General features: G+C 39.3%; 1 protein-coding gene across 7 annotated transcripts in view; it reads right to left on the reverse strand.

Annotated features, from left to right (window-relative positions):
* Positions 1-4,393: 4,393 nt before the first annotated feature.
* slc12a5a (solute carrier family 12 member 5a) overlaps positions 4,394-13,418 on the reverse strand; it is a 171,665-nt gene continuing 162,640 nt past the window's right edge. For 4 of the 7 annotated variants that reach the window (XM_041981367.1, XM_041981374.1, XM_041981372.1 and 1 more), the window contains 11 exons: positions 12,786-12,890; positions 12,345-12,513; positions 11,780-11,975; positions 11,208-11,377; positions 10,841-10,972; positions 10,065-10,172; positions 9,565-9,690; positions 8,593-8,825; positions 8,370-8,384; positions 8,021-8,154; positions 4,394-4,634 (listed from right to left, as the gene is read on the reverse strand). In XM_041981367.1, the coding sequence (XP_041837301.1) occupies positions 4,543-4,634; positions 8,021-8,154; positions 8,370-8,384; positions 8,593-8,825; positions 9,565-9,690; positions 10,065-10,172; positions 10,841-10,972; positions 11,208-11,377; positions 11,780-11,975; positions 12,345-12,513; positions 12,786-12,890 (1,480 nt within the window). In that variant the 3' untranslated portion in view covers positions 4,394-4,542. The remainder of the gene's footprint in view (positions 4,635-8,020; positions 8,155-8,369; positions 8,385-8,592; positions 8,826-9,564; positions 9,691-10,064; positions 10,173-10,840; positions 10,973-11,207; positions 11,378-11,779; positions 11,976-12,344; positions 12,514-12,785; positions 12,891-13,418) is intronic. The other 3 variants (XM_041981369.1, XM_041981368.1, XM_041981370.1) reach the window with 3 other exon arrangements.

Below are 13,418 nucleotides of genomic sequence, written 5' to 3' on the forward strand. Positions count from 1 at the left end.
TCCGTGTCTGCATCTAATTCACTGGAGTACACATTTTCACACCAAACGAATAAATACTTTGGTAACAATTTCATCTGCAGATACAATAAGAGAAAAGTATAATATCAGAAAGAAAATATAACAGACTGATAAACAAAATACTTCTTATATTACACTCATATTTTCAGCACACCTTGTTCAGGGTAGTTGCATGCATGCACTGAGTTACACAACATAACTGGATTGGGGCTCTGCTTGAACCATACAGACAGACACTTGAGTTTTTCTCACCTGACTCCCAGAGAGATCAACTGTGTGAAAACATTAAGCGCAGCTGCTGTTTTATCTCCAGCATCGTTCATGTTCTTCTGATGCCGCTGTGATCGACCGAAGGGTTCGTCTTATCTCGGCTGCTTGCCCCCTCTGCAATTATCTGGGATTTGTTTGGTTTTTCTCTCTATTAATGTCTTAACAGGAACCTCCTCAACCCGGTAACAGATGTGTTTCAGAGCCCTTAATATCCATTTAAGGATGGAGACTGAGTGATGATCACCGGCAGGTTTGTCTCATGCTACAGTTGTGCAGGCGAAGGATCTGATCTAAATCATGGATCAGTTTGGGGTAGGAGAGTGGGGGGAGGGGGAGAGAGAGGGACATGCTGGTTTCTAAAGTCAGCTGTCTTTTGTTGTCCAAGCAGAGCCGGTACCAGAACTGGAAGCGCAAGTTTTATATATTCTTTGATCATTTTTCAGAAATATACTGCAGTCACATTTAAAATACAGAGCTGGGTTTTGTGCTGGGATAGGGGAGACCAGGGGGTTGGGGTGGATGGGGTGAGGAGGGGCGGCGGGGGGGACTGAGTGACAAACACAATAATTTAACAGTTATTCTTCTTTTAAATAATTTTGTCTAGAGAGAGAGAGAGAGAAAAAAAAAGAATGTGATGCATGCTTAAATGTTCAAAAGATAAAATCAGCAGGTAGTTTTCTGATGACAGAAATTAATTGTTTTGCAGTGTGAGCTGTCACTGTCACAACCGGCTGTAATACACTCTTTTGCCACCAGAGGTCACTGTGAGACAGGCCAAACCCTCCACTGCTGCACTGTCGCACAGCTTCTCCTCAGTGTGGCGCTTCAACCACATTTGGGTTTAACACTTTAAATCTTGATGGTTAAAAACGTGACTGTTGACATCTCCTGTTATTTATATAAAACAAAAACATAACTAACATAATGAAAAAGAATGTGAGAACAATATTGCACATGATCTTACAAAACTCCCAAGACTTTGTCCACAGTGATCAAACAGTGTACAACAAAAGACAACACTAGTAGGTTACAGTGTCTCTGACTTAAGTGATATATATATTTACAAAAATGAAATGACCCTTCTTAAGGCCCATCTGTTTGTAAACTCAAAATCTCCTATTACGTTACATAAGACTACTTGAGCAAGGTTGAAATATAACAAGTAATAATATAGTGAACTTATAGTTTTTCTTATTTTTTGCAAACGACTAGTTTTCAAGGTCTGGCCGATGTTGCCAACTGACGCTCTCAATTTTTTTTTTTAGCCATTTGAGCACGACCGGCCTCCTTCTTCCTCATGCTGCACCTTGAACATGTAAGTCGTTACTATAGAAATCACTAAAACAAATATTGCCACGTAGTACCATGCAAACAGCAATTATAAAACATTAATAATTCAATAAATAATTTCATTTCCAATAAACGTCTCCAATAAACATGAGATATCTTTTCTTTTCAATAAATTTAAAAGGCTCAGATGATGCAGGCGATGCTGTAGAGACAATCCTAAAATCTTCAAAAACTGCTGTGAGCAACTTCTTTGTCAGTGACAAGTGTATTAAAAGAAAAAATTCCCCATGACTTGGCACCCCAGGGTCTTTGAAAACTAGGTGTGGTTTCTTGGTAAGTATTACAAGTGTCAAAGGTAGTTTTCCAAACAGTAACATGTATATCAAATCCATCAGAAATACTTTTTTTTTTTTTTTTTTTTGTAAGCCCCTTCTTTAAATACACTGCAGATATTAAAGTTCTGTAACTTCAAAGTTGCTTCTAAACGTGTGGGATTAAAGATAGTGATAAGAGCATTTAAAAAGCGTGAGAAAAAGGTGGAGGATTTGCCCTCAGTTGTAATATTGCATCACGATATTCATTATAGATTTCTAGTAAAACATAAGTTAACCCTGTCCAAAGATCACAGGCCAAGTGTATACAGGTACAGTCTTACCCTTGTTAGATAAACACCACCACTGATATGTATGTCTATACCCTTTTTCACTTTAATGTCGATTCAGTCATCTTTATTTACAGTACAAATAAATCTATAGATACTAGCAGCATTCACAACGTATGATCAGACATTCAAGCAACACTAAAAACATTAAATACAGTTTTTAAATAGGTCTAGAAACTAATTTGTTTTGCTTCCTTATACTGTATATTCTGTGTATATATTCATATTTGTTTATATTTATACTTCTACTACAAGTGCAAATGACCAAAAATAGTTTCTTCAAGAAAAGAAACAGGAATAGTCAAAGTAAAGTGACAGCTGTCCTTGGTCAGAGTGAGATGAATCTGGATTGTTTAACACTTACGAAATCTACATATACAAAATATATGTGTAAAAAAATAAATAACATGACAACGTGGGTCCAGATTTTGACTATTGCACATTCCTTCCAAGATGCACTTTTTCAATCCTAAATATAATTTTGCTAACAAGTCATTCAGTCGGGGAAACAAGTGGCTCAAATCTTCACCGATCTAAAGGATATAAAATCTGACTGGAGAATCTACTGCATAGAGTTCCTTCTTGTGGACGAAGTAAGATTTGTAGCTACAGAAGCCGCTGTCCTCTGTTTAATTAGACCCCTACAAACAGATCACCGATGGATGCCGAGCATCTCGCACATACGTCTTCGGCAGCCACATATTTTACGGCGTGCTGATCATCCATTCTTTACCCATCTGAAGGGTGATTTTCCAACTATAGTGTCACTATTCTAGTTTCACAAAGACACTTCATGTAACCTTTTTGTTTTTTTTAAGCGCATTTTGTTTTCTCAATGAATAGAATTTAGTTTACTATTTCTTTTTGAAAAATAATTTGATTTGGCACATTTAATGTATCTAAATTTGGCAAAAAGAATGATATATAGCTTTGAGTTACAATCGACATGACATAAAACTATTTTATCAATATGTATAACTTCTGTCTATAAACATAAATACAGATTTTTTTCTCTAGATGAAAAAATAACATTTAATTTTCTTTTTAAAATGGACGTGATGTCATCAAAATTTCATGTGTTGCACATTGGTGAACAGTGCGTGTGCAGTGCTTTGCTGAGCTTACAATGAGGGTTACCATAGTGAAAGGGACCTATGCCATCCAATAAATACAATAAATAAATAAATAAATGAATATTTTTTTTTAAAAAGAGCGTTTTCCCTCTGAGTGAAGGAACCTTTTCTCTCCACTAGAAGCTTTTTAGTTTTTCACAAAAATACTACACTCATACTGAACAATGCGTCAGAGCTTGTACATTATTTACAGTGAATCACATGAGGATGGAGGGATGCTGGCGGTGATAACCTCCTTGCTGAGGAGTGGGGAGGACAGGGTAGTAGGCTTTGTAATGTCTCCCCACTTTGCTGTCACACCAGCTTTCTGCTAGGAAACGATTCACAGTTTAATTATGTGTCAATCTCAACAAACTAAGCTAGCCTTGTCATTTTTTTTGGCACTAACAGTGGCCACAGGGATAAACAGCCACTAAGAATTGAGTGGAAAAGAGGGTAGATGCTAACACAGTGATGTCAGTAGGAAAACCAGTGGAGTAGAAACACACAAGAGTTGTAAGGTTGTCATGCTAAAGAGTGATCAGGTTAAAGATAGTACTGTAGGTCTGACCCACATTTCAGTCTCCTTCAAATGTGTGAATTTCACAGTTCTTACTTAACAGCTGTACTCTCCTCCTTCCTCCAGCTTTCTCCGGGTCGACAGAGTCTTTTTCCACATCAGAGACAACAGGCTGCGATCACCATGAGGGAGCTTAACAGACAGTCCTACACGGCGCTCAGTGAGCTGGCTCTCCTTCGTTCCAAGCAGAAGCCATGTCTACGCCACACTTGTGTTTGGAAAATAAAAAGACAGACACATGCATGTGCGCTCACACCTCAGCTAACAACCCGCGCTCGCCAACACCTCTTAACCAAGTGTGAGGATACTCCAGAACATTAAAAACTAGCAGAGAGAAAGAACAAATCTAAGTAGCATTTAATTAAGTCTTGAGGTTGCAATAGTTAGAGCAGAATACTGAACTAGAGTTAAAGGTTTCATCTGTCTGCTGGGGATGGAGCTGAGGGAGAGGTGCTGAAGCTGAGCTGGGCTATTGGTTGGGTGTGAAAGGACTATCTCACAGAAATAAAAACAACCTGATAATGAAGCAACATTGATGAAAGGATAAGAGTACAGCTGACACAGGAACGGGGCTTAGGGAGGGGTGGTAGGGAAGGAAGAGGGCTACTTTTTCAGGAGTAGATGGTGATAACCTCACGCCCGCCTCCGCGGACCAGGAGGACCCGGTTGAGGCCTTCAGTGAGAACCTCCAGGAACTCCATGTCTGTGAGAGGAAGGTTAAAGAAACTACAGGAATAAAATACAGCACCTCACTTCAGAGACCATCCATCCATCCATCCATCCATCTTTCCATCCTCTATACCAGCTTTGAAAACAAACAAAAACTGAACTCTCGTGTCCGCAGTGTCTTTTTTTCTCTCCCGCTGGTATCATATCTCCTTTATTTTACAATTAGTGGGATCACTGGGCCTCTGGGATCACTTAAAGCTTTAGAAACTATTTTATGTCTTCGAAGTATTATCACAATGGTTCACACAGAATTCTGCGTCTTTGTTTTTGTCCTGACATGCAGCACAAATCCTGCAATTATAAATCCCAGGATGTCACAGCAAAACAGTAAGAAAAGAGATTTGCTCAACATGCTAGGAAGTAATTTCACACACCCAGCAGATACAAAGGAACATTAGTATTAATGTGGAGATGTTTTATCTCTCTCTTCCCAGACTTACACTTCAAGTCTTTGACTTACTAGTTGATGACCTTGTCTGCAGTTTGGTGCTAGTCAGACTACAGAAAGCATTACAGATCAAGTTAAACTGTGGCTTTTCAGTTTTATAAAGACTGTTTACCTCTTACTGAAATGCTAACTTATTCCAGGAGAAAAAGACATATTTTGGTGTGTAGATGGTGGGAGTGTTTAATTTTCCCTGACTAAATTTTGACACCCACTACTGCTTTTACTTGCTGACATTATCAGATGGAGAAGTCACATTATTTCTTTGAATTAAAATTACTAGGTAATTACTAGGAGTAAGGTATTTTCCTGGCGTTTTCTTACACTTTGGCAGCAGTTTCAGGTGATCTTCCCCAAATTGCTTCATAATCTGTCTGTGCTTTAATGTCAAGTTAGAATTGTTTTTATTTATTTATTTATTTTCCCAGCATACCATGAAAATTGAAATTGCTTACACATTTGCAATAAGACAGATTACTTTAAAATGAAACAAACTGTTAATAGCACATGTGAAGCTTTAAACCTGTGTTATAAAAACAATCTTGAAGTGGATGTCAACTCAGCCCCTTTTACATGCGTTAACTTATTAAACTGATAACCAGTTCTGACACTGAAAACGATTTTGATTTTTAAACTGATTTTAAATTATTTTGATTTTTAAATCAGTGCCCAGTGCATCATGGGACATCCCCATGATGCACCGGGCACTTCCCTCCATTTTTCTCTCTTTACTTCCTTTCCTTCGAAGTATAATTACAATTGATTGATTGGAAGTTTTTATTTTAACAAAAGACAAATAAAAAAAGAGGAAAAGAAAACAATATATTACATTATTTTTGTCATTAGCTTGGATGTGTTTTTCTTTGTCAGCAGGTATTTCTGGCTTAGATTTCTAGTGCTTGTTGACCCCTCTGTCCTGTAGTCTCCATCGGACGGCCACCTTCCCTGAGTCTGATTTTGCTGGAGGTTTTACTTTCTATTAAAAAGGAGTTTTTTTTTTCTTTTACTCTGTCACCCACTACCCTGTCCATGCTCAGGATGGGGGATTTCAATGCCATCCCTTGGTTTCCTTAGCTAAGCTATTACTTTTATAAACTGGCTCATATAAACACAGACATTATTAATTGGACTAAAGTGGATCATCTAATGGATTTGTTTTAACTGGATTGTAATTGGACTACAATGATTTGTATTGAAGTGGACTACGTCTGTAAAAGTACTTTGAGATGACTTTGCTGTGAATTGGTGGTATACAAATAAAGCTGGATTGAACTGAACTGAATTGGTACACTTAGAACCACCTCTTATTTAAACTGCTTTCTGATAATCAAACATAACCTAATTAATAAACTTATGGTACCAAATATGACGAAATAAATGTTTGTGCAAGTTAGACAGCAGCTGGAAGCTTGATGTCTTATGTTGGTAATATTTTTTATTTATTAATAGACCTTTAAATCTTTGTCAATACATGGTAAATTATTTACAAAACCTTCACTTGTTAGGTGACAACACTATCTGATGTTGTTATTGTAAATTATTGTGCTGACTAAATGGTAGTTGGTAACCATGGCAACGTGGTAACAGAAACTCAGACGCCGGGCTGCAGACACGCCAATTCATGTCTGTGACGGTGCATTGCTGTGAAAGCAGCCTGCAGGCTTATTGGGCTCCGTCAGTCCAGAAAAGACGAGAATGGAGCAACGTTTTGTCGTCCCGCAACGTCCCAACAAGCAGTGGTCAGAGTCCACAAACATTAAATCTCCGTCCTTCAAACGCCACCATGGACATGTCAGTATCTTTATGAAATATCATGATCAACTGCAATGTTGCATTTAATTTTAAATAGGTCGTCGCCTGTCTTTTTGTCTTGATTCCCTTACTTACTTAATTGACACAGAGTTAATGGTGGATAATATTATAAAAACGATTAGGATAGACTTACTTGCTTGATATACATTTAATGATTAAATATACATTTAAGTGCATATTTCTTGCAATAAAAACGATGTAGGAAACTATCTGTGGACTTTGACTTTGAAACAAAATGTTGTATCCTCCTCTGTACACACACATGCTGTAAGAGCTTCACCCACCCTCTGAAATGTTTCTTTGTGTCACGTAACATACCTGTGGCTGACCAAACTGCAGGTTCTGTGTCAGAGCCAGTTACCTTGGCAACGCGTCACAAAGATATAGTCCTCTCTGACGCTTCTTGTGAAAAACTCACGATTTTAAAAGGTAAAAAACAACATTAACGCATTAATAATTTATTTAATATTTATTTCTTTAGTAAGGGACCATGGTATGAGTGGGATAATGCCCTTCAAGGTGTCCATTATCATAAATTTAATGGACTTTGCAGAGGCAACTGTCTTCCGCTTTGTGTCGGACGGTTCACGCCTCTGCGTCATCCATTAATTTATGATAATGGACACCTCGTCGGGCATTATCCTTTACTTAAATTCAATGTGCTGAAATTAAAAAGAGTAAACCTAGTAATATACCTTATAAGGTTTTTCCTTTTGAAATCCTATTTAATGAAAGTTGGAGACCCAAAAATTATTTTAACATCTTTAAATAAAGTCTCATTTAAAGGCTATAAAACAGGAAAATGGATCATTGTAGTGATGCTAGTAGTCGCTCTCTCTCACAAGTAGTTTTGCTGATTATTTCAGCTACATGTGAGACCTCCAGCCTTGTTCAAAATGAGCTGAATTTCAAGTGATTCAACTGCTGGTGTGGCATAAAAAATCTTTCAGGTTAAACCTCAGGACTTAGGCAGCAGTGAGGATCTGAGCAGTGCTGACATCAGTGTCATTACTGATTACCTGTGTTTGATGGGAAGGCAGCGGTGTCACCAACACATTACAGACTCTTCAGAGTAAACCTACTTCTGTCCCAGTGAAGGATACAGTTCTCGTCACCTGTCCGGTTCTTCGGCGGCCCCGGCATGTTGAGGAGAACTAGTTTGGCCTCTGAGGACTTTTTAAGAATGACTTCGTTCAGCCGGAGTGCTGTGTGCATACGTCGCACATTGAACTGGTTCCTGAGTCAAGATGAAGCAAGAGAGGATGTCAGACTAATCCATACAGATTACAGCTGAGATGTTTTATATTTCAGAGCATGAAGACATAATTTCATGATTCTCAGAGCTGATATAGTTGACCGAGGTTCATTCCAACATTTTGAAATGATCCCCGTCTTGAGGCTGACAAGATGAGGTGTAAGATGTGGGTGGAGTGCATGTGGTCCAGTACTTACAGGTTTTCCCACTCACTGCAGCATGGTAGGAAGAAAAACATTATTATCATCATCAGTGTTGCAGTTAATGGTTTTTAGTAAACTTGTGCTCCATCATAATTATTTGATGCTTAAAATGATGATTAAAAAACAAAAAACCTGTCTGGAGACTACTTAATAGGAGCAAGAAAGTAGTTCAGCTTTACAACAGTTAATGGTTCACTGAGCTTTGAAAAGCACTCACGGCTTCATGTTGAAGATGTCTTTGATGCCCTCTGGTGTGGCTGCTCCAGGAGGTTTGGCCGGCTCACCGTCACACTTTTCAGTCCAGGTCATCTGGACCTGCTCTCCGGGGCTCTGAGCCCCCTCTCCAGGGGTCAGCGGGGTGGCCGGGGTTGCGGGGCTGGCCGGGGTGGTGTTGTCATGGATGAGCTGGACCTGGGCAGGGGGGGACACAGGGGGAGAGGCCGACTTTGACTATGAGACAAGAGGAAAAGAGGACGGATGTGGATTTACATATGCATTACATGAAAGGTTGAAAGAGCCACGGTTGAGGTGGAAATGTAGGAATGTAGGTAAAGTCACAGTGTTTGAGAGGGGAGAGGAAGGAGAAGTGTGGTTAAGAAGCTTTATGCTGTTTGCTTTTTTTACATTGTCTGCTTTGTTATGCTAGAAATTAAAAGTGTTGCTTAACCTTCAGCTAATTTGGGAAATCTCCTTGTTTGCTTTTGTTACTATTTCTTAGATGATGATACCACTATTGTACGCATATTTGTGGTAAATATAAGCTACTATCAGCAGCTTAGCATATAGAGGGAGCCAGTTTAATTCTCAAGTAGTTACTGAGGCTCAGAAATAGTAAGCCCAGAAGATGAACTGTAACCTGTCATTGGTGGATTTATTTTATTTAGGGAAAATCCAGAAGTCATTTAAAAATATTTACAGTATTCAAGCTAAGCTAACTCTGCTTCACATGACAAAAATTACTATGGAGAAACATAAGTGCTTACATTTATCTCAGTGATAAGTCAAACTACTCCTTTAAATCATAGATAGTTAATAAGGTTCAATGCCTATGTTCAGAGTTAATAAGTCATACACTCCTGGGTGTTTCTTTTTCACATTGGATCATTTTTATCCTACTGTGTGACCATACAAATAAACATGACACTCCACAGCGAAATCAGCTGTGCTCTCCTAAAGAGGCTCATCCTACCTCTTCTTCGGGTTTCTCCTCCTTGCTGGCTACAGGCGGATCCTCGGTTACACTCAGCTGAGTGGTCACAGCAGCCGGGTTCTTGCGGCGGATAGAGCCGCGGGAAGAATCTGTGATGCTCTGGATCTACAACAAAACAGAGAGATGTGATCAATACTCTGTAGTACATTTAATGTGTTGCCAACAAAATGAATTCTAGATGCATCAACCAGGAAAATCAGCCGGTAACAGTTTGGCACTGAAATCTGATCTGACAAAACATCATCGTGCTGTCACACAGTTGCTATTGTAGCTGTGGACGAGTGATAGAGGGGATAAATATGGCGTCCCACTGCTCTGACATGACCTCTGATATGCTTTTGTCTGGAGGGGACTCAGTGTCACGTTAAGTCAAATCAAGCCAAGCAAAACCAAGTTGGCCTGTCAACTCATGTCAAGTTTATGAGTGCATCTTTGTGTGCATTTTACGAGAAAACTTTTACAAGAACAAACTTCCTTACCTCCCTCTCTCGCTCATTCTTGGTCAGGTTGATCTGTTTAAGCATCTGCGACCGTTGCTCCATCACCAAGGTCTTCTCATAAGTGTAGGCTGAGATGTCGCCGTCATGCTGTTACCATGAACAAAACATCTTTTAAGTTGGGTCATAATATATACCAACATATTTCTTTAGTGTGATCTTGCACCTTCTGCATTGACCCACCTCTTGACCAGCTGCTTCTTTTCTCCAAAAAAGAAGTTTAAACTAAGAGATTATTGAACAGAGTCTCTAAGCTGTGCACATAAAAAGTAATTTGGAGATAAAAAAAAAAGAGCTGGAGTGAGTTAATTAAATTTCTGTCTCTGCATGCCTGAACAGCCACTTCAAACAATGGACTTCATCAGTCTAATTGTGTGGTTTTAAGCTATGCAATAGTCAGATGCAACTCCCCTATTTCCAGCTTTGGGAAGGTGTCAGGTCCCTTTACCATCTGACAAGCCCTTTGGATGACAGCCCCTTGTAACTAGCTGCATTTCATTGTTCCCATTACATCTTTTAATAAGCTTCAGTACTGCACTGATCGCATTTCCTCCTTGAATGTAAAAAAAACAAAACAAAAAAAAAAAAAACATGAGTTGTGTTTACTGAAGCAACTGATCAAACCTGAGGCAGTGCTGGATTTTCTAATTATGTCCCCAGCTGACTGCGTCTGACTTTGAAGTGCTTATAAATGCACTTTAATGAGATGTGTGTTGTTCTACTTATACAATAATGTTTACAGCCATCAGAGAACTCACCATTTCCACAACTTCCACCATAGCGTCGATACGGAGATGATACAGGAATGTGGTCAGGTCTTTCTTCATTTGGATGCTGTTGTCGTCCATCTGAGCTACAGTGAAGATGCGCATCTTGCACTTCCTCCAGACCTGAAGAAAAACGAGTTGTTTCTTCATTTTTAATTCTATCTGTTGAGATCAACACGTGCACATCTGCTTGTGTATTTAGATGGAACTATTAAAACTCATCATTAAATTCCACTACAGACTTTTCTAATGTTTCAGATTGTAGGACTGGCAACTTAAAAGAAGTATATGTCCTCATTTGCTGCCCTTGTGTAAACTTGTTTAATCTTTTTTTGTTGTGGAAACTACTATAGAGTACCTTGTGCTGGCGGAGCAGGAAGGGCAGCAGCATCAGCATGCCTCCATCGTGAACGATCCACCACACATCGATGTGACCCTCAGTGAAGCGCTCGCCATTGGATGGGAAGGCCGAGATATTCTTCGGTACGAGCAGGGCGAGGTGAGCTGCAGTGGTTTCTCTGACCAGTTCTGCAGCGTACAGAAGCAGATCAAGAACAAACATGTCAGATGTACAGAAGTGGAAATCTGTCGTTAAAGTTTTCCTTTGAATGGTTGTCTTGGCGAGTGGTATCTTGGTGGTGGATATTGTATTGATAAGTTGGTAGCATGTATACTCTGACAGAGTTTTTGTTGTGCGTTTTTTTTTTCACACTTTTCCCCTCAACCTAGAAGAAGAGAAAACATCCTTTTTATTGGGATTTCCCAGTTTAACATGAAAGTGTAAAGCCTGCAGTTTTTACTGGTAGATCAGGGTGTTTGAGCACCATCCCGGTAACTTAACTGAAAAATCTGCAGCTTTTATGCTCAACCATGCAGGTTTTATGCTTTTTCAGCTTAAGTTTTTTGGTCTTTTCTTGTCAAGCAACTCACCAATGAAGTTTCTCCAGTGCTGGTGTTCATCTCCTTGCTTCCAGTTACGTGGCCAGCCGACCAGTACAGCATTATGTTTCAGGCCTCCCAGCCCGCTGGCCTGAAGCAGATGTGATGTGGCATCACGGAGGTTTGACGATACAGTCACCTGACAGAAGCCCTTCACCTTCTCCGTCTCCATCAGTTTACGTAAAGCCTAGAGAGGTAAGACAGACAAAATAACAGTTACACAATGACAAATAAGTCAAAATTTTCTATCAAAATAAAAAAGTCAGTCATTTTATTACTCGGAAATCCTGATTGGGATTTGTGGATTAAAGGGCTATTTTTAAAAACTGAGTATATTTTCCATATTTTAAATGTTCTTCAAAAACAAGGACTGAATTTCTGAGAGAAACTAGTGAGCTTTTTTGCATCCTCACTGCATTTCAGTCATTTTATTAGTCAGAAAATGATGATTCATTGTCTATTTCAAATAAAACAACAGGATTGTGTTGCAGAACATATGATAAATTGTGATGTCCTGAGTTTGAAGACTTCAATTAAACTGTTTAAGGCTCCTTGCCTGCTCTGCACGCTGCGTCTGGTCAGAGTTCTCCAGGAATGTGCCCTCTAGAGCCGTTCCAACGATAGTTAGACCTTTGCCTGCCTTCAGCTGGTTGGTCAGAGACAGCAGGCGAGGCTGCTCCACATTCTGCTCTGCATCTGTACTAACCAGCACCAGCAGCTGAGGCCTGAAGAGCAGAGAGATCAAAAGAAGAGGAAGGCAAATAAGGAAGAAAAGAGCAGGAAGATTTAAATAAAATAGTGCAGAAATGGCTGAGTTGGCCATGTTAAAGTTATTGTTGGGAAAGAGAGACAAAGAAAAAAAGCAATAAAGCTTCATTTGTTAAATCATATTCACAAACACTTGTTTGACAGCTGTGATGACAGAATGACTGAACATCTACAGACATGTTGTTCATTTTTATGTAACTCAACACAGTGAGTGTTTTATGTGTCATACCTCCAGTTCTTTGTGTGGGGGGGACCTTCCTCTAGCCGCATTAGGGCATAACGTGCAGCGCTCAGAGACAGACCTCGTATCCCATCGCCCCATTCCTTCTCCGCACTGTAACAAACACAAGAGCCAATCAATGTTTTTATCCAAGACAAGAACAACAGTTTTTCTGTTTCATGCTAAATTTGCCAAAACAAATCCACTTTTAAAAGACAGTCTGACATAATACCAAGTGATTAAAGATCAAATATCATCAATAAAAGTCTCTAGCATAGGGAATCAAAACACATACTCAGTATGCACAGCTTTTTACTAGACTATCAGAAGTGTGGATTGATTACTGAAAAGGCTTCTAAGACACAGACACCAGGATCAAGTGATTAGAAGCTCCTGAGGTTTAAGATCTGTTTGAAATAACAAATGATGCTAGTTTCTGGAAAGTCACAGAGCTCAAAGGGATCTGCGGACCATATTTTTTAAAACTGTGAAGCTTTACAGCACCTGTACTTCAGGAAATTTTACAGTGCCAACTAACACTCTCACATCACAGGAAGTGATAAAAGCTACAGTCTAGAACTAAAACAAAAACCACTAGTTCTAACATAAAAGCATCACACATATAAATTCAGCAAAGACACA

The sequence above is a fragment of the Melanotaenia boesemani genome, chromosome 3 (genome assembly GCF_017639745.1).
Source record: "Melanotaenia boesemani isolate fMelBoe1 chromosome 3, fMelBoe1.pri, whole genome shotgun sequence".
Classification (NCBI taxonomy): domain Eukaryota; kingdom Metazoa; phylum Chordata; class Actinopteri; order Atheriniformes; family Melanotaeniidae; genus Melanotaenia; species Melanotaenia boesemani.